Source organism: Plecotus auritus (genome assembly GCF_963455305.1).
Source record: "Plecotus auritus genome assembly, chromosome: 5".
Taxonomy (NCBI): Eukaryota; Metazoa; Chordata; class Mammalia; order Chiroptera; family Vespertilionidae; genus Plecotus; species Plecotus auritus.
In genome coordinates, this window is record NC_137776.1 from 39477929 (window position 1) to 39499952 (window position 22024).

Sequence of the window (22024 nt, forward strand, 5' to 3'; positions counted from 1 at the left end):
TGTCTTTTTGCTGTAACAAGAGAAAATCTGACAATATTGAATTTTGACAGATAAAAATAACTTACAGGGGCAAAAAAATCAACAAGCCATGGTTCTTTGTCATTGGCAGGAAAATTTTGAGGTCCAAGTGTGGTAACATGAGAATGAACACTTTCTTTGGCAAAGGCAAGTATATCATAGAGAATCTTCTTCCCTTTGAAATTGAGTAAGAGAAAAGTTAAAATCCATATTCTGCCTTTTATTTATAAAAACATGTTCGTATGGAAAGTAATATATTAATAAATAATAATACAAGAATAAACTCTGTTTCACGTACTCACAAGTATAAACCTACTTTTGTCCACCCCTGTATTTGGAAGGGCAAGAAGGAATGATTAGAATGCAGGAGGAAGAAAAATTTTATATGGAGGCACAGAGGAGTGAAAGAACATCATATTTTCACAGATCCACAAGTAGCTGGAGCTACAATTATTTGGAAGGGTAAATATGAGGCTGAAAGAGCCATCAGAGGCAGATTGTGAATGTATACTGTTAATTTAACAACTATATACTAAGTTCCTACTATACACCAGGCACCATTCTAGGTGCTGGACATAGAATGGTGAGCAAAACAGACAGTCATTGCTCCTATGCTAAGAAATCTGAACTTTATTTTAAAAGAAATCAGCAGTCAAGGCAGAAAAGTGACATGAGAATGTTTTAGATGTTCTAGGGCAATAAATGCAAATAAAACAAATAACCAACAATAAAGAAGGAAGGCTATGAGATGGAAAACTGTATCAGAGGATGATACAGTACTGGATGGATCTGTGCTGGGGTTCTTTTCCCAGCCTTACAAAGGGTTCAGCATTCTGGAGAAAGGGGCTGCGCATAGATGATTAAGAAGGAGTCCAAGGATGAAAGATAGTTTTGAAAGGCACTGGGGGTCAGAGGAACTTCAGCTAAAAGGAACTGAAGACTCTTACCTTGACCAAGGACCCATGCTTTTATTCTAACACAATTTGTCCCAAGGCAAGGTGGAAATATACACTTCAAAGGGAAGGGTATCAAAGGATACAGAAGCATTACCAGTTTGGGGAATAGCCTACAGCTGTTCAGGTGTTTGGCCAACAGGAGGCAATAAAATGCCCTGAGCTGTCTGGCAGCTAACAATAATCCTATTCAGGTTTGGGGGAAGTGCCTTAGCCGTTTCCAACAGGTAAACTACATATGTGGCTCACCCTTGTTGAGCCACCCAAGTCCCATCAACCTTTTGACGGAACTCTTGTAATTATTACATGCTAGAATTGGTTCTCGGCAGATCTGAAATAATACAGCAAGCACAGAAATGAAGAGGAGTCAGAAATATTTCAAAGGTAAAAAAAGAACAGAACTCCATTATTAAAACCTGGTCATTTCTAGCACTTTAAGGAGGTAGCATTTAGTGAACTGTAAGCCTAGGCTTTGGCGTCAGATATATTTGGATACAAAATCTACTTGACCAGTTACCAGTTTTTGTCATGGGCAAAGTTACTTAGCCTTTCTGAGCCTCAATTTTCTCCCCTGCAGGATTGTTGTGAAGATAAAAAAATGAAAATACGAAAGTATGCAAAACCTTTAGAAAAATGTTTGCCATCGAAAAAGTACAGAATAAACAGTCATTACTACTGGGATTACCTTGCCAAGCAAGCCTTTGTTCACACAGTTCCTATGGCCTAAAGGGACTCACTTCTCATTCTTCTGTATTTGCTTTGGGAAATTGAGCATTCAAATGTCACCTGAATTCAAATATCACCTCTTAACTTATACTATGCAAAAGTCTCTTTGATTTTATTAATTTATACATAATGGCTATTACATTGGTTTTCATATTTGCTTATAGATCTCCTTCTTCTCACTTGTACTAGAGATTTTAAGCTTCTTGACAGTCAAGTCCATGTCTTACAACTTTGCATTCCTAACACCTGACACAGGGCTTAACAGGCACAATGTTAGTATCTGTTATTCACTGTGATAGTTAGTACTTTGCTTGTCTCTTGCTACATTTCACCTTTTCAGGAGAGAGACTGTGATGCATCCCAAACCCTAGGAACTGGAACTTTGCTTACATGAATGTAGAATTGCAGTCCCAAACAAGCTGTAATGTAGAAATGTGATTATAAATTAAAGGAAGATGACAAAGCAGTCAATGGAGATGCTTGGTAGTCTAGTGGAGGAAACATCTAAAAGAATGTCTGAAAATTACTCATAATGGTTGAGATGCTACATTTGGCAAACTGGAATGAACGCTATAGGTGCTACTTTGGTCAACAAGCAAGATCCTTAAATTCCTCCCTAGCCTAACCTGTCACCACAGTTCTTGCTGAAACACTGATCAACAGTCAAGAGTATAAAATAACTAAATATAGTTAAAAATGTCTTTCCTCACAAGAAACAAATTTATTAATAAATAAGATAAATTATTTATACATATGTCCATATAATACAAGGTAAAAAGTAAAATTAAAAATTATAGTCAAACCTTGTTTTATTGGGCTTTGCTTTATTGAGCATCACAGATGTTGTGTTTTAAAAGTATATATGTTAATTTATTGATTTCAGAGAAAAGGGAGAAAGACAGAAACATTAATGATAAGAATCATCGATTGGCTGCCTCCCGCATGCCCCACACTAGGGATTTGAGGCCGCAACCCAGGCATGTGCCCTGACCGGGAATCAAACCGTGACCTCCTGGATCACTGGTCTATGCTCAACCACTGAGCCATGCTGGCCAGGCACAGATGTTGCATTTTTTACAAAATGAAGGCAAGAACCTCCACCAATCAAAAAGATTACAATTCGTTTTATTGTGGAGATCTGGAACCCAACCCACAGTATCTTTGAAGTATGCCTGTACTATTTGAAAATGAGGATACATTTTTATCATTTTTTCCCATTCTTACCATGATGAATTTCATATTCTTTGGTTCCTTGTCCTTTAAATACTGCTAGACATGGTTGAAAAACATAGAGATTGCTACAGATATCTGGTGCAGAGGAACAGTCAAACTTGCCAATCTAAAGCAGAAAGAGAAGGTTTAATTAGATAAAAATGAAATCTTATCCAATCAATTAAATATTCATAAGGGTAATCACAAAATGACATTGCTTTAACAACAGTTTCTAAACAGAAGTTAATAGGCTATAAATAAAAGAGATAGAAATAATTAATTTACATTTAACACTAAAACACAATTAAAAAGAAAAGCTCCTAGAAAGTTAACAAACCTGAGAAGAAATTTCCAAGATAACATAAAGTTGTTTAAGAAAGCCACCCTTCTAAAAATGTAGAGAATATTTATATAATCTTGGGGTGGGGGAGAAAGAAACCTTTTCATGTGAGACCCCAGAAGCAGATAATAAAGAAAAAGGTTGACATTTTCATACATTGTGGAATAAAACTAGTTATTTAAAATATAACTTTATGTATTAAACTAATAAGAAAACATAGTAGCAGAAAACTGGGCAGAATACATTTTTCTTACTTGAATATGTTCATTTTTAAGTAGAGTCTTTAGTTTCTTCAACTCAGGATCATTTGAATTTCCATTTTTTCCAAAATGAAAAAATAAGAGCCATCGATGATGAGCCAACCGATCCTTAAAAGTGATTTAAAAAGTTAAAAAGAAATGTGAGAGACAGGAAATTCTGAGTTCTAATCTTTCTTTTTATTCTCTTATAGTTAATTTTAATAATCCTAACTATTACTTCAAAATAATGTCAAAAATTCAGGCACATCCATATTCTTATTTTGTAGTTTATTTGGGATAATGCTATGTAAATCAATTATATAAAATTACAGAAGGATAAAAGTCACTACATTATAAAATGTTAAAGTAGACAACTTATTCTACTGTAAGTATTTCTGAGGCTGCTTCTTAATTACTCAGTGAATAATATAAATAGTTCTGTAAGCAAGAACATAAAGTTTCAAATCAGATCCAAAGTGGCTTTGTGATCAAAATCTTGCTTTTATGACATTCCTGAAGCCATTTAGGACTGGTTAGGTTTTACAAAACTACAGATCCACCCTGTGCCACCAGCAGCTCCAGCAATTAGAGTTTAACCTAAAATTGACTGATATATAATCCTTTGAAACTGCTACTTTCTCTCTAGTGATGAATAAACCAAATGTTGGCTAAAATAGTAAGACTTGAAATGTTAGCAATGTTATTTATCATTATAAAAATATTACCTCTAGTGTGTCTGCCGAAAGTAGTTCAAAATCTGGAAGATTATGCATTATTTCCAAATATATTTCTTTAGCATCCAATGAATTAAGAAACTAGAATAAGAGAATCATATTGTAATTTTTTTAAGTCAACATCCATTTACTTTAGTGTCTTTTTTGTTGTTGTTTCCACAGAAGAACTTTTAAGGAAAGAAGTCACAGAAGTTAAATAGTTTTCAAGCTATTTATTATAAATGTTATCTTTTTCAAAAAAAAAGTATTATATTTTGGCAATTATTAAAAATTGTATAACTGGGCTGTTTTTTTAAAAAGTTACGTAAAACAAATTTCATTATTAGGTATTTGTTACCTGGAATTGCCTATTAACTGTTCTGTGTGTTCTACAATAATCCCCACAACACCCTGGAGTAACTGCATCATGAGGAAAGTGCTATCTTACGTTCAGCTCAACGTTAATGCTAACCATGTTTCATACAGATTGCCAGTGCTTTACCCATTATTTAAGGATTGTTAAAACACTATAGAGTATTTGATGATCCATGACACTTCATACCCCAACCAATAATTAATAGGAATTAAGATAAGAACTTATAACTAGAAAATGAAAAGGCACCTTATTATAGAGGTTTTCAGAAATAATGTCCAAAAAACCAAACTACCTATGAGTTTTGCAGAGTAAACTATACTGGTAAAGATCTTATTTTAAATATGTTTTAGATCTAGGTCTCATTTAAAACACAAACAAAAATAACTGAAGAAGGCACACCTCCCTTCTGACACATCTCCTTCTGCCCATATTTCATCCTTAGCATATTTTTCTCACAGAATTATCTGGTGGTCTAATTCTCAATGAAGCAGCTGTTACTATAAAGAGTGCAGCAGTGGTAATATCAAGAAAATGTATATGGGTCTACAAAATAGTTTAATATATATATATCTTATTAAAAACCATCCATGTTTGACAATTCAAATACTACTTGAAAGATCTAAAACTCCATTAAAACTTGTAAGAACTACCTCTGTATTCACAGCTTAATTGTGCTTGATATGAACCAATGGGAAGAACAGCAAAGTCAGTTTCCCCCCCCTGGAAATCTGTTTTTCTGTGTTGTTTTTTAAATCTATAGCATAAATATTCTTAAAGCTCTATTTGAAATATTTTGTTACCAAAGGCCTTAAGAGGCCAAAACAGAATTCTTTCATGCCTCTGTACTACAGCTCATTCACTTTAGTCACATTCATTATGAAGATTTCACTAAAAATACTCCTATAGCAGCTTATTTTATCGATATATATAAAACCCTAATATGCAAATAGACCAAACGGTGGAACAACCGAACAACCAAACTGAACAATCAAGCAACTGGTCGCTATGATGTGCGTTGACCACCAGGGGGCATGCAGGGACCATGGCGGGCATCGACTGCAGTGGGATGGTGGAGCAGGTGAGTGGGGGTGCCAGACCAAGGTGGGGAGCCAGTCACTGTCATCGGGGCGAGCCTCTGGTGGTTACTGAAATTCTTTGCTCCCATGTGCCACAGTCCCACCCGGTGGTCGCACCTCCTGCCAGCGTTGGCTCCGCTCATACCCACTGCCGGCACTAGAGCCACCATTCGCACCCACTGCCGGCGCCCAGCACTGGTCCTGATCGCTCGGCGCCATCAGCGGGTGCGAGTGGTGGCTGCCGCCCCAATTGCCCCTGAGGGCTTCATCACCTGCCCCTGCTCCTGAGGGGCAATTGGGGCAGCAGCCGCCGCTCGCACCTGCTGCTGGTGCTGGCCTCAATGGCTCCGCGCCATCAGCGGGTGCGAGCGGGGCCAGCTCCGTCAGTGCGTGGAAGCGGCGCTGGCGGGAGCGGGGCTGGGGGCCACAGCTGGAGGGGCTTGGCGGGGGTGCAGAAGATGGGCTGAGACCCGCCCCTGTGCCCACCGCAGCCTGATGGCCCACAGTTCCTTTCAAGGTGCACGAATTCATGAACTGGGCCCCTAGTCTATACCAATAAAAGGGTAATAGGCTAATTAGGGCAGACGTCTTCCGCACGACCTTCTGGACAAAGCCGCAGCGGCTGCGAGGGCCGAGGCGCGGCTGCGAAGGGCCCAGGCTCAGGCCGGCAGTGGCAGAAGCAGCAGGGTAATGGGGGCAGCGCCTTTCCCTAATCCGCCAGGTCGTCTCCTGCAGAGGGAGGCCAGACTGTGGCTTAGGTGGGGGGCCGAGGCAGAGGCGGTTAGGGGCGATCAGGCCAGCAGGGGAGCAAGTTAGGGTTGATGAGGCAGGCAGGGGGGCAAGTTAGGGTCAATGAGGCCAGCAGGGGAGCAAGTTAGGGGTGATGAGGCCAGCAGGGGGGCAAGTTAGGGGTGATCAGGCCAGCAGGGAGACAAGGTAGGGGCGCTCAGGCCGGCAGGGGGGCAAGGTAGGGGCGATCAGATAGGCAGGCAAGCGAGTGGTTAGGGGCGATCAGGCAGGCAGGAGAGCGGTTAGGAGACAGCGGTCCCGGATTGTGAGAGGGATCCTAGATTGGAGAGGATGCAGGCTGGGCTGAGGGGACCCCCTCCCGCCTTGCACGAATTTTGTGCACCAGGCCTTTAGTATATATATAAAAGCCTAACATGCAAAGTGTCCCCTCGGGAGTTTGATTGACTGGGAGTTCCATCGCTTGCTATGATGTGCGTAGACCAGGGGGTGGTGTGGAACAAAGGAAGGCCCCAGCCAGTGGCTGGCAGCTCTTAGGGACCCTACCCAGGCACAAATTTCGTGCAGTGGGCCTCTAGTAAATATGTAAGTGATGAATACACTACAAACTCATTATAAACCTGTCTGTCTTGGTGTAAAACTTGGTAGTGGTATATATAAAAGGATACTGTCCAGTCTCTAAATTTCACCTTCCAGATATATTTAGCTAGCATAGTGTCTTATATTTTTTAAAACGTAAATGCTTTTAGGAGGGATAAAAGCATTTATAGTTATTATATTTCCAGTATGACTCATTTATGTTTTCTAAGATTGCATCTGAGCTTGCAGTTTATATAAAAAAATCCCAAAGATCTCACTAAAATATGAGGTTGCATGTTACTGAAGGTAAGACCCTATATTAACTGTTGGCCAGGGTATAGGCAAACGACATGAACTGATGTCACAGAGTTAAACAAACTTCTGTAGGGCAGTCTGGCAACATGAATGGAATTTAACTTGCTGCAGCTATCTCATTCTAAACCAGGCGTCCTCAAACTACGGCCCGCGGGCCACATGCAGCCCGCCAAGGACATTTATCCGGCCCGCCGGGTGCCGCTGCCTGTCCTGCTTAGCAGCTGACTCGTCCCGGACCCGCAGTGCGCATAGGAATTTGTTCATCGTTTTTTTTTTAAAACTATAGTCCGGCCCTCCAACAGTCTGAGGGACAGTGAACTGGCCCCCTGTTTAAAAGTTTGAGGACCCCTGTTAAACAGATAATTGAGGAAATGTAAAAAGATGAACAAGATTGTTCATTACACTGCTTATAATCATCAAAAATAGAAACAACTTAAATATCTATTAAGAGAGAAATGATTAATCTAAATATGTCACCTTTAGTCAATGAATTACTATTCAGGGATTGTTGATAATGATTATATATACACAGGGGTGGGCAATAGTAGGTTTACAGTTGTGACTATGCAAAACATAGTTTACTCTTACATTATTTGTTAATTATTGTATTATTTGCATTACAACTGTAAACCTACTTTTGCCCACCTTTGTGTGTGTGTATGGCATGTAAGGACCATATATATTACATTTATATTTCATCAACTGAGATGGGGAAAACTGGGGGTAGAGCTGATTAATATTATTAGGGACTATCAGGAGTATAGTTGCAGACATCCAAGTAATATCCCAGGAGAGATGTTGAATAGGCTGTAGAATGCAGTCTGGAGTGAGGGCAGAGACCTAGGCCACAGATAAAACCGAAGAGTCATCAGCACCAAGTCCTAATTGTATGCACACCTAAGCAGAGATCTGGAAGGATATTCACCAAAATTTGATGGTACTGGTCTTTTGGTGATTTGGTTTCAGTGAATTTTGCATCTTTGTTTAAACATTTCTTTACTATATATGAATTTCTGTAACGAATGTCTGTTTATCAACATCAAAAAAAGAATTTACAGGAAAGAAAACTAAAGGAAGTTCGTTTTTTATTTGAGTCTTTTCTTTTGGAGTTTCTTAGAAACTTGTCTGATATCCCATTATTTATCCTAACTCCTTGATAACTAGCTTGACCCTCAGTTTCCTCATTCTTAAAATTTGGGAGGTGAACCATACCAGTAGATCTCCACACTGAGTTTATACCAGAATCTAACAGGGTGCTTAAAAAAAATAGATACCGGTTCCAGCCAAGCCGACCAATGATCTGTATTTTAACATCTGAAAATATATAAATAAATGGAAACTAATGAAAATTCATTTAACCTAAGAATGTATTCCATACCTTTGGGGTTCGAAAATATAATAGTTTATGCCAGTTAAAAATAATTCTTATAGCAGACTTTACAAACGGAAGAATGTATTAAACAGAATCCCAGAAATTAAATTTGTTCTAGATTATTAAACATTCCACATTCAGATGATATAAACTGATTCATTTTCTTACTCTTTGATTACAAACAACATAGTTAAGTGTGTGCATTCAAAAAAATGAAAATGATTCATACCAAAACATTGCTTTTCTCTTTGTTATTTAAAGTGGCTCCAGGAGGAAAATAGGCAGTAGAACTTGTTGTTATATCCAAACTTGTACAAAGGTTGGCCTGGGTGGCACAGTCCATCCACCCTACGTTAACAAGACCATCCTAAAATAGAAAGAAACAATAAAAACATAGGTCAAGTGGAAGACCAATTTTCCCCACAAAGGGAGCTTCAACAACAAAGTATCAAAAACAAAGACTACTTCCCCAACCATTATATGACGAGAGCTAACTAAATAACAAAATAACAAAACAATAACGTCTGGAAATGATAAAAACACTAATATATAACTCTTTGGTTAAAAAGGACTTCATAATTAAAGAATACTTAGCAGTGAATGACAATGAAAGCACCACATGCCAAAGTTTACTGAACACAGTTCATTATTAGAAACCTACAACTATGACTACATTTATCAGAAAATAAGAAAGGTTACAAATAAGCAAGTTAAATGTTCAAAAAACTACCAAAGACAGTATCTGGAATCCATTTTTAAATGTGTGTGTGTGGTGTTTTGTTTTTTTTTGACACGGCTACATGCTAGTAGTCTTACAAAATAATTCAATGCTTACCAACATGCCACTAAGTCTGAGACGTGTCTGTGAAGTCAAACAATCTGGAAGGAAAAAAATAGCAAGCAATTTCAGCTCTATTGAGTGTATACTTTCATTGCCTTTTCACAAAGCTATCATGCTGATTCTAAGGCAATTATTTGAGCTCTATTGGTAAATGCTGAAATCTTTACTCACTAGATAACTATTGCGGTCAAAGTTTCATTCTACACACACAACACATTACCATTCTCACTCACTCACTCATTCTTTTATTCCTTCCCCTTAGATTCCCAGGATTTCCAGCTAAAGAGAAAAGGAGTAATTTTCTCTCAAGCATTCCTTTAGGATCTTACTCTCAAATTTCTCTGATCAATAATCCCCTTTACCTAAGATATCTCACAATTTTGGAGAAATAACATGTAATAAACATTTTTTTGATAAAAATATGTAAAAAATCCTTAAAATAAGATAAAATATCCTCTTCATTATTTTTATAAAAGTTCTGTAAATATGAATACTAACACTAAATGAGATAACTTTGAAGGGAGCTGTAGCATCACAGAGCCTACAGAGATATGCAAAATCTCTAGTTTTAAAAGTTTTTTTCATGTGTAAATGGACAAAAATTTGTGCATTAGGCCAAAATGAATAAACTCCTCAAGGATAGACTAAATTTAAGGGTGATTTTATTTTCGAGGCAATACCTCCTTAACATGGCAGCATAAAGGCTGTGAGATGAAGTTTCAGGAAAAGATCCATGTTGGGATTAAACATATGAAAAAATATTAATGAATTAGAATATTTATTTCTTTTAAAATATTTTTATTGATTCCAGAGAGAAAGGGAGAGGGAGAAAGAGACAGAAACATCAATGATGAGAGATATACCCCTTACTGGGGATGGAGCTAGCAACCTGAGCATGTGCCCTGACCTGGAATCGAACTGTGACCCCCTAGTTCATAGGTCGATGCTCAACCACTGAGCCATGCCAGTGGCTGAATTAGAATATTTTGTAATACTGGGATCAATTTTAACCAATCATATTGCTTAAATACATTTTATAGTTCGTGGTTTGACAGGTAGGGTATTTTCAACTTAATCTTCTGAGGGAAAGATTCCTAGAAATAGAAAGTTGTCATCTTCAAATATATAATGTTATGAGGTAAACATGTATACATATTTATATGCATAAGTATGAGGCAAAGTCAATAACTCCAAAAATTATTATTTTGGGAGGACTGTATCTGTAAATGACTATTTTTGCAAACTGATAAATATGTACATCTGTGAATATCTGAACATACCATTTACTGTGAATATAATTAGGCTGAAAAACTTGCCCACTGAACAGAAACCATAAACGATACTTTAAAAAATTAATAATTTTAAAACCTTTTATGTGTAAAATAGAAAAATATTTCTTAAGTAAAAAATTATAACCTTGTATATAAATTGTAGTTTGAAGTACTGAACAATCAATTATAGTAGCATACTCAAGATGGTCACCTAGTCTAAGGGAACATACTTCCAGTTATAAGATTATCAAGTCCTGGGGATCTAATGTACAACGTATAGTGATTATAACTAACAATAGTATATTATATGCTTGAAAGTTGTTAAGGGAGTACATCTTAAATGTTCTCACTACAAAAAAGAAATGGCAATTATTTAACAAGATGGAGATGGTAGCTAATGCTATGGTAGTAATCATTTTGTAAGTGTATCAAATCAACATGTTGAACACCTTCAAGTTACACAATGCTATTTAATTATATCTTAATAAAGCTGAAAAAGTAAAAAAAGATCATCATTTAAAAATTATATGTCACGGTCACTTTATAACAAAATAATGAATAAATTACCTCCTCCTTCGGAACAAAATGTTATCAGCCAGCCAATACCAGAGGCAAAAGCAGTTTGTATGGCGTTAACAAAATTTCCTTAAAAGAAAATAAAGCAAATTTCTGATCACTTGTTACTCGATAATGAAAACAGTTTTCTAAATGGTTTTTTTTTCCTCTCCTAATTTCACCCTCTTCCAATACATTCTGAGTAGAGAGGATTTTCTAAAAATCCTTGAGTTTGTAAAATTCATTCACCAGCGCTCCATTTTTTTTCATCACATAAAATGTAAATTCATTATTTCATCAGGAAACTCAAATTGGTAAGATATACCCCTTCAGCCAGGCATATTCCCCCAATGCCACTAATGCATTACACATCCTCCTGTTAGAGTCATGAAATACTGCCAGTTCCCCAAATACACAGTGAGCCTTTAAGGCTTCCTCTTCATTTTCATGACAGATTGGGTCTGACCCATTCCAGAAGTATTTACCAACCTTTCCCTATTCCTCACCTGAGTTTCCTTATCCTTCATGCTTCCATAAGCTTACATTTAGCATAACAGTTACTATGTTGAATTTTAATGGTTTGCTAGTGTCTTTCTTGCTAAAATAAAGAGGTCCCTGAAGGCAGGGGCTATTTATTTTATCACTGCAGTCCTAGTATTGAACATAGTTTCAGAGACAATAACTGGTATTCAATGAATACCCTTTAGATGTGAACACCATCATTTCATGGGTAATACAGAGTAGTTAAAATAACCCATCTAAAGACATTGAAGAATTAAAAGCCTAGTATTAGAAGAGTTTTTAAACTTTAAAATTAAACTGTATAGGCATGAGTTTACTGCCCGATCTAGTATACTTATGAAAGCAATAAAACACTTGGTTTGCTAAACATTTAGTTGCACTTTAAAATTTGCCTTTTCCTAGCCCCACCTCATATCTATTTCCCATATCTTAATTGCTTTAGTTTCTGTACACATATAATTTATTTGTTAAATGCCTACTATTTAGTAGTGGTCAGAACAAAAGACACAATTCCCTTCTAAAAGCATCAAAAAAGTATTTTAAAATTTCAATATTATGACCAAAATATTAATACTGCCACCTAAAAACTTAAAATATAAATTTCAAAGTAGCCTTAAAAATCAAGCAAATTAAGAAAATAAAATTACCTGCCCACAATTCTGTCACTGTGCTTCTGACATGCTGCATGGCAAAGCTCACTAAACTGTTCTTTGATCTGTCACCATGGTATTTCACTGCAGCCTATTGATTTTTTAATAAAAAGGGAAACATGCTTTACTTTTTCTTTTAAAAACACCACTAAAAATACTTTTGATTCTACATTATTTTTAAAAATACAGTAAGATCTGTCTCTTAAATGTACAACGTATTTCCAACTGATATGCTGAAAATCTTGATTGTATAGATTTCAAGGAAGACATTTTTAATAATACTATTTATAATGATTTTTGTTTCAGTTTTATCACTTAAAACTGGGGAAAAAAGGGACATCAGAATTTTATATTCAATGAGACAATACCTGAAAATACTTTGTAAACTATAAAGTAGAATATGCATATTGGTTATACTATGTTCTTTAAGATAGAAACAGAAATTGGCGAACATTTAATTTTGAAAGTCATCATTTGACCATTGAATGATGTGGGGTGAACTGCCCGGGTCCACTTATACTTGGAATTTTTCAATTGGCCCACTCAGTTTTTAACTGTCTGAAGTTCAAACTCCTGTGAAGGGTCAACTGGAGATTGGGAATCCGTGCATGCAGAGCACTCACTTGAGTTACACACATTTTAAAAGAAAACATTTTTGTTCTATTGGTATCAGAGAGGAAGCGAGAGGGAGAGAGAAACATCAATGATGAGAATCATTGACCAGCTGCCACCTGCACATCTTCTACTGGGGATGGGCATGTGCCCTAATCAGGAATCAAACCATGACCTCTAGTTCATAGGTCGACACTCAACCACTGAGCCATACCAGTCAGGCTATGCATTTTTTTATAGGCGCCACTAACCTCTATGTTATTATTCCAAGGTCAACTGTAATGGCATCTAAAAGTATTCGTAATACTCAAAACGTTTATTATGACTAGAGATGAGTTAGTACCTAAAATAAAACTTAAATATCAAAGCATTCTATAAATTCTCATACTGTATTTTCTCTAGTATTTTCCTTATCATAAAGTTCCCCAAATTTAAAAAATTCTAACTTTATCCCTTACCATTCCAGACCTAAATATGAAGAGGCTGGGATAACTGTTCACTCCTTTCATTCGGCAAAGCATTCTATCATCGCCACAGTTAACGGCTCCAATTCGAAGTAATCCATCCACTTCTTTAGCAAAGTCTCTCCACTAAGAGAAAAAAGGAAACGTAAGTATTTTTCTGAACACTTCCCTTGAACATTCTTCAAGCTATACATACTTAAAGACTATTTTTAGCAAATAAAACCCCAAATATGTGAAAATACATAATTATTACAGATAGCCATAACTGCTATTAATAGGAAAATCCCAATATATTAAAAAACTCAAATAACAGATCAAATAGAAATAATAAAATTTTAATAATCAGGATGTAAAAAATACATACTGTGGGAGCTAAATCATGGCAGTGTGAACATCCTGCGGAGTAAAAGTTCACAAACCACAGTTCTCCAGAATTAACAGCAGCATCTAAAAGTACATGAAACCAAAACAACTTAGAACTTTATTGAGGTTTGTGCATAGTTTGGTCAAAAAATTTTTGTTGAGATCAGAAAGAAAGCAAGTCATACATCTTTCATACTGCCTTTACCAATAACTTTCTGTACAAATTTTTCTATAAGAAAATGTACTTCAACTGTCAAATAATACCTTTCTAAAGAAACTCTTCGAAGCCCATACTTGTACAAGCAGCAGCCTTGAACTGCTTGATACCATCTCACCATGAAGCTGTAAAAAGAAAGGAAGCAACAGCCAAAGCTCATGGATGAGAGAAATGAAGAAAAACAGTGAGAGACTGAACTGAGATTTAAGCTCTTCTCCTATCTGCAGCATAAGTTAAACATGGGGTCAATCAATTCTGACAGTTATTTCAAATTCTGAAAGAATGGAATAAGAGGCCTATATGATGTAGTAAGGACTCTGGGATTCAATTTAATCTTTGCCTTCAAACATTTCCCTTGGAAAACTGCGATATTTGAAAAGTATCAAGATTTTTAACAATTCAAAACATAAATACTTATTTTGTAAAATAGATCTGCACACCACATGTCTAGCCAACAATACATTATGCAGTATAATCTACTAAGAGTCCAGCACGTGATTCGAAATCGCGCGGCGCTGCCCACCTGCCTCCCTCCCTGGGCCCCGCAGTCCGGCCCTGCCTCCCTCTCCGGCCCTTGAAGCAGCCCTGGCCTCGCTGATCAGCCCCCGCCCCCAGCACAGGCGCGCGGAGGCCCCTGCCGCCCTGCCCCCGACGCTGTGTGCGCAACCTTCTCCTATACGGTCGACCCATTATGGCGTCCCAGTTAATGAGCATATATTTCTCTATTTTTTATATATATATGTATATATGTATATGTATATATGTGTATATATATGATAATCTTATGTAAGTCAACAAAATTTATTCATCTAAAAATTTTAACAATGTAACATTTAAGATAAAAAGGTGAAGACAATTTGCTTTTGGCTAAAGTTTCCATATAATTCCACATCAAAATCAGTGAATTTTAAAATAAAGTTTCATAGTTATAGGAAGTATATTAAGACATCAAAACATGCATACTATTCTAAGTATGTGTAACTGATTTAGGTTAATTAGTAACATGTGTAGGACTCACTATTCACCTACATTTCAATTATAAGACAAAAGCCTATGGGAAGGACAGTTAACCCATACATTATAGACAAGGCATATAATTTAGAATTTTATCAGTTGTTCTTTGGCCTTTTGCATGATTTGTATTACACTGCATATACAATTTTGTTTTAGGCTTTTTTTCACTTAACTTAATCTAAAATGTTGTAAAAATATTTTAATAATGTGGAAAATAATGATGTAGAATAAAATTAGCTTGGTTCATTATAATTTCAAATGTGTCAATCATACACAAACATACATGCATAGATGTTGAAGATATTGCTTAGTACCCCTTCCAAGGTTTCAATTCATATGATGCTGTAAAATGTGAGGAATAACTGTAGCTACTGCACAGCGAATCATTAAAGTTCATTAAGACAATGGAAGGAAAGTTGATAACAGTATACCCATAAACTTACCAAATTCTCTTCTATCCAATGTTATGATTTCAGGATCATCATCATAAATACCTAATTTTAAAAGTCCATAAAAATTGTAAAATTAAAACTTCATCATAAAAGTAAATTACCACATTTAAAATAGGTTACTTACTCTTGTTTTAATCATCAAAAATCAGATTACTAAACCTCAAAGTTGAAAAATATGCATAAACTGAGAGACCAGGAGTACACAAAACCGCTGGTGGTACATTTTAAGAATGATTGAGATATTAGTTTCTGATATGGATTGTCATAGGTGTGTGTGTGTTTGTTGGGTTCCCAATATTCACAAAATTTTATCTTCACAGCAAATTCCTATTATTTTTTTTAAAACTTTTTCTTTTGAAATAGTTGTACAGACTCTCATTTACCTTTTACCCAAGCTTCCCCTAGGTGACATGTTATATAGTTTTAGAACAATATCCAAACCAGGAAATTGGCACTGGTACATTACTGTTAACTAGACTACAGACCTCATTTATTTTTCAATTATATGTTTTTAATAAGTGGCATCATTTAAAATTATATTCTATGGCTGTAAGTTTTATAATTAAAATATTTACAGAGGTAGAGACAAACTTATTAAGTAAATATAAATTTTATTTACAATAATAAAAACCAATGCAACAAAATTTCTCATTACTATTATGAAACATCCAAATAATATTAGTGATGGATATAGACCAAGGGTCAGCAAACTTTTTTTTTTTTTAAATATATTTTATTGATTTTTTACAGAGAGAAAGGGAGAGGGATAGAGAGTTAGAAACATCGATGAGAGAGAAACATCGATCAGCTGCCTCCTGCACACCTCCTATTGGGGATGTGCCCACAACCAAGGTACATGCCCTTGACCAGAATCAAACCTGGGACCTTTCAGTCTGCAGGCCGATGCTCTACCCACCGAGCCAAACCGGTTAGGGCAGCAAACTTTTTTTTATAGAGGCCAGTTAGTAACTATTTCAGGCTTTGTGGGAAATATAATTTCTGTCACGACTACTCAACTTTGCACCTGAAGTGTGAAAGCAGCCATAGACAATATGTAAATAAATGAACATAACTGTTTGGGCATAACTCAGAAATACTGTGGTTTGGTTCCAGACCACAATAAAGGCAGGATCAAAGATAGGTGTAACCTTTTTGCTGGTGGAGGGTCTTGCCTTTAATTTGTAAAAAAACGCAAGACCTGTGAATCCCAATGAGATGAGGTATGCCTGTATCCAATAAAACTTTATAAAAATAGGTGGCAGGCTAGATTTAGACTGTGAAATGTAAATTGCCGACACCTGAAATAGACTATCATGCTGTAGTGAATATACCTGAAAATAATACTTTGAAAAGAAAGTTAGTCTTAAGAAACATATATAATATCTATAAATTGAAAATATTGTCTTTAGTTGAATATAAAGGCATACTTCAATTCTTAGCCTACATTTGAGGTTAATTAATGATTTAAGAGAAATGTTAGGTACTTGAACGGAGCCTCTTGCCTTGATACCTGTTTACTCTCCCTTTCCCTTGATTTTTAAAAAATACATATTTTTATTGATTTCAGAGAGGAATGGAGAGGGAGAGAGAGAAACATCAATGATAAGAGAGCCACTGATTGGCTGCTTCCTACACAGCCCTCGCTGGGGATTGAGCCCACAACCAGGCATGTGCCCTGACGGGGAATCAAACCGTGACTCCCAGGTTCATAGGTCGACACTCAACCACCGAGCCAAGCCAGCTGGGCTTTCCCTTGATTTTTTAAACTTGTTTACCATCTCTACTCGTCTCATTTCTTATTCCTGTCAACACTGTAAAACATTATTAAAGATGGCATTTCTACTGAAGTGACCACTATTAAACTTAAAAGAAACTAGCTTCTCTTGGAAAATATGATGCTTGTTCTAAAAATCTTGGAAAGCTTCAATATTTAACTTCTAATGTAAGTATTTTTAAATTAAACAGCAAACCTTATTTTACAAGTATTTAATAAGATTATGACCCAAATACCTTCATATCTGTTCAGATAACAGCTACCACCTGATTTTCCTTTTGAATTACACTCCCATGTTACATTAAAAAGAGTCAACGTGAAACGTATTAACTACATAAGCTAAGTGGTGAAACAAAATTAATTTTCTAAATTTATCCAAATAAAAAACAATCATTTCATAAGGTATATCATATTATCTTACCAAAATCATAACGATAAAAATTCCAGCTTTCATACTGGCCTCCTTCTTGATTATCTGCAAGTCCCTTTTCTCCGTATTTGTCATACTTTTTCCGCAGATCTTCATCTTTGAGTACTTCATACGCTCTATTTATTTTTAAAAAATCACTATGTGCATTTGGGTTATTCTATTAAAAAACATTAGATATAACACTTATTTCAGATATACAATCAAATATCTTCAGAACCTATATCTAAATTTAATTTAATCCCGAGATTTTTGGGAGAACAGATATTCAAATAAGGAGTACAGTAGTACAATATGAAGTGGGTTATCATGAGTGGAAATAAAAAAGGATTTTTAAAGTACGTGAATCTTAAAAATATAAGAAAGATGAGAACTGATGCCTCAAAAGTCTGATTGATAGATGTGATTATACAATATAACTCATTCCTTCTAAGAAATGCAACTGAGAAAAGGCCAACTTATGAACCCTTGAAAATCCTTTGTATTGTTAAGTATTATCTGTTGCCCCTAAAACAATTACAAAGAAATTGGTAGTTTATTTTGCTATTTGAGGCAAAACTAATATATTAATTAAATAAAAAGTATGTGCCCCAATTCATCAGATAATTACTAGTAAATAAAAAATAATATCAGAGTAACAACTTAAAACTGGATTGGAAATAGTCCTTATTTGTTACTGGTTCAATAATTGGTTTTTGAAGAATGTTTTCATCCAAATAATACTTACTTGTAGGTCTACCATTTTTGGAAACAAACAAAAAAATATCGCATTCTGAAATTTCCAAGAAAAAGAAAAATCCTATAAATAGAATACAGCCCAGCCAGTGTGGCTCAGTGGATTTAGCATTGGCCTACATTCCAGGAAGTCATCAGTTTGACTCCCTGTCAAGGCACACACCAGGATTGGATTTCAGGCTGATCCCCAGTACAGGAAGCAGCCGATAGATGTTTCTCTCCCTCTCCCTTTCTATCTAAAAATCAATAAAAATATATTAAAATAGCAGAATACAGATTCTGGGGAAAGATTACCAAGTAATGAGAGTTTTAGAAAAATACTGATTCTAGTGCTCAGCTTAATGCCATCAAAATAAAATAATCCTTTAAAAAATTCTACCTAGAAAATAGAAAATTAGAACCTATCTCTCTCCTTGATGAGTATCAAATCTCAATAAAAATTAATTAGGTGAATTATAGACATATAAGAATTAAAATTAATTGTTTTGAAAGATTACATTATGGGACACATAATCAAATATTTATTATTAGAATTAACTGGATTTGGCTGTTCTCAAGTTTTACTTAAAATACTTCCTGACTCTGGTCTTAAACTTGTGCATGGGAGAAAATAATGAAATAGTAATAGCATGCTCTTAATAGCATGCCATTTTTACCAAGACATACTCTCTAACTTCTAAGAAAGTAATTTTTTTTTACTGTTTTAAAATACTTGATCTTACCCTACTTTACTAAGAAAACTACTTCACAGACATTGTCTGCTTTGGAATTAACATCTGTAATAGAACTGTTGGAAATTTAGGATTCAAATTAAGAGGTAATTGCATTTTTGGTACTGACATGCCTTTATATTGTTCTAAACAGACTTTTGCTTATTAATACATAAGTTGAATTAGAATTTTTGACATGTGATTGTTCTTATGCATTTTGAGCACGTATTATTTAAAATAATTTAAGTAGATACCCAAAGTTACTAATATACATTAATGAGATTATGTTTAAAAAGAAATTTTTACCTACCGGGTTTTTATCAGGATGAAGCTTCAATGCTAACTTCTTGAAAGCTTGTCTTATTTCTCTACTGCTTGCAGTTTTGGATACTCCAAGTAAACTGTAAAAATCCTGATCTGTGTCCACTAAAACAGCCATATACACTATTAGAAAGCAGAGAATGACCCTTTTCAAGTCTCTAACATAGTCATCTTTATTTAACCAGACTCCCATTCTTTTTCTTATACAAGTTCTGATTTAAGTGAACATTAATATACACCGCTGGTTCTGGTTGATATAACATGCAAGGTTGAGAACTTCTGTCCACATTACTCCACGGGTGACTCAAAGATCATAAAATTGTCTCCCAAATGTTAATCTAAAGAGAGGAAACCAAGTAGTTAAAATACATTAAAAAACAACAACCCCAAACCCAGCAATAACACTACTTATTAAATAACATGGTTAGCAATACAATCTCCATTAAATAGTGAACCAGAGGGAGTGCCCTGGGCTCTATTATTTTGGGGACCCTTTTGCTGCTCCCACATCCAGGTATCCAGATTTGTGAAATCACCCAAGAGATAGCAGGTACAAGGTGAAAGCTAGTGTGTGGTTGTAGCCAGCCAGAACATTTTATAAACTCAGCAATTTGTTCTGTTCAGCACCAGAAAACAAGGAGGGGGAGGGGGAGGGTAGGGTGGGGGGGAAAGGGGGGTAATGAGGGGACTGTTTCCTTCCTTTTTCTACCCTGCTCTAAGCTTTGCCCTTTTGTAATACCACTTCCTTTTTGGCTACTTCTTCACATCCTTAACGCTATCCAGTTTTCATTTTAATCAGATTTCACTCGTAGGGAATATGCTTTGGGTGGGGGAGGGGGACGAGAAAGGAGGACAGGTGCCTTCCAGAGGGTATAACCCTTCTAAAAATGGAAGTGAATTTTTACTGTTATAATAGACAACTTAATAGTAGGCCGTTTTCTTCCGAGTTTTCTCAGAAGGTGCTTACATTACATATAAGTAGAAACTATTTTATGCAAGTAGAATAATAACTGCAAGCTAACAGTGTAACTTTACTGCAAAGTTTACGTTTGGTAGAAACACAAATAGAAAAAGAAAAAGAAGGGAATCAGTTATTTAGACATGCTCACTCGTGTAGGGGGAAAATAAGGTCAGAGCACATTTAAACTTGTATACTTTACTTCTAAAGATCTCATAATGCTTAGAAAAAGCTAACTTTCCTAAGCATCCTCAGGTTCTTTCTTCATTTAATCCTAAATGTCCATTTACAATTTTTGTCCTAACCTGTGAATCATTTCTAATCCCTCCTTTTCATGCCACCAAAAAATACCTTTGTAAAACACAGTGATGTTTATTAACAAATATCCATACTAGAACACAACAGTTAGGAAAAAACAGAGAACACATTCTCAAACACCACCCTAGCGGCGTTCCCAGCCTAGCAGTTCTCAGCGGGGGAGTGACTGACCGGCTCCGCGCTGAGCGGCCGGGCAGGTGGAGGTTGCAGGTAAGTGCAACCCGAACGCCTCCTGGCAGCTACCGCTCTGGATGGCATGCGAGGAGAGGGGAAAGATGGAGACAATGGGTTACGGGGACGGTCCTCTGCGGCTGGTGTGTGAAGTCTCAGGCCAGGAAAGGCAGAAAGGAGCCCGAGTAACTGAAGCTAAAGTGAGGACCTGGAGCAAGAAGTGGGGAACCGCTGGCGGGGAGAAAGGTGGCGTATGTAATAGGAAGACGGGGAGCAAGAACACAATTAACCGGCCGCCGAGCGAAGAGGGTTCAAATCCAGGCGCACAGCAGTTCCGCCCTCCCTTCCAAGCGGCCCAGCGCCGGCCCATGCCCACCTCGGTGCTGCGGGGTCGCCTCCACAGCTACTCCCCCTTCCTCATCCCCCGCTGCTAATCCTACCGGCCGAGCGCCGCTGTGCGTGCGGGAGGGAAGCGCGCACTCTCGGACCGCCGGGCCGCCGCGCTCGGGATGGGGAGGTTGAGCCACCCGGGCAGCAGGGAACAGCCACCTTCAGTCGGCTCCGCACGCCGGTCTCCAGGGCGAGCGGGGCGGGGCCTGGCGCGGGGCACTGTGGGAAAGGCGTGGACGGCTCGGCCTGGGCGGACCCGCCGCAGGCCTGGGGTGGCGGCGGCGGCCGGGTAGGGAGGGCGGTGTATATTTAGGTTGACGTGGCGGTCGGCGCGGAATCCGGCTCCGGTTCCAACCCGGAGCTGAGGGACACGCTCTAACCGCAAAGTCCACGCCTCCCCCCGCACTTCTGGGACTGGCGCTGTCGGGGGCCGGACGCAGGCCAGCGAAGCCCACCCCTTCCGGCGCCTGTTGCTATGGTAACAGGGAAACCCAAAGGGCCCGCTGGGCTTGCGATTTTCCTGTGATCCTGTTCTTAAAGGGAAGGCAGAGCTACAGAGGGCTGTTCTGGTGGGTGGGTGGGTGGGCAGAAGG

The 22024-nt window shown here is 37.2% G+C and overlaps 1 protein-coding gene across 4 annotated transcripts in view; it reads right to left on the reverse strand.

Annotated features, from left to right (window-relative positions):
- The window catches only part of DNAJC10 (DnaJ heat shock protein family (Hsp40) member C10), a gene marked incomplete at its 3' end in the record, with an annotated part of 36923 nt that extends 15291 nt beyond the window's left edge, over positions 1 to 21632 (reverse strand). For 2 of the 4 annotated variants that reach the window (XR_013960564.1, XM_080667442.1), the window contains exons 1-14: positions 21418 to 21618; positions 19584 to 19932; positions 17823 to 17988; positions 15619 to 15669; positions 13946 to 14028; positions 13576 to 13707; positions 12503 to 12596; positions 11346 to 11423; positions 9502 to 9545; positions 8896 to 9033; positions 4214 to 4303; positions 3504 to 3617; positions 2922 to 3036; positions 66 to 193 (exon numbers count right to left, since the gene is read on the reverse strand). Coding sequence is in view for 3 of the 4 variants with exons in the window: in XM_080667442.1 (XP_080523568.1) it covers positions 66 to 193; positions 2922 to 3036; positions 3504 to 3617; positions 4214 to 4303; positions 8896 to 9033; positions 9502 to 9545; positions 11346 to 11423; positions 12503 to 12596; positions 13576 to 13707; positions 13946 to 14028; positions 15619 to 15669; positions 17823 to 17988; positions 19584 to 19787 (1437 nt within the window). Of the gene's footprint in view, positions 1 to 65; positions 194 to 2921; positions 3037 to 3503; positions 3618 to 4213; positions 4304 to 8895; positions 9034 to 9501; positions 9546 to 11345; positions 11424 to 12502; positions 12597 to 13575; positions 13708 to 13945; positions 14029 to 15618; positions 15670 to 17822; positions 17989 to 19583; positions 19933 to 21417 lie in introns of all 4 variants that reach the window. The other 2 variants (XM_080667444.1, XM_080667443.1) reach the window with 2 other exon arrangements.
- Positions 21633 to 22024: the final 392 nt, after the last annotated feature.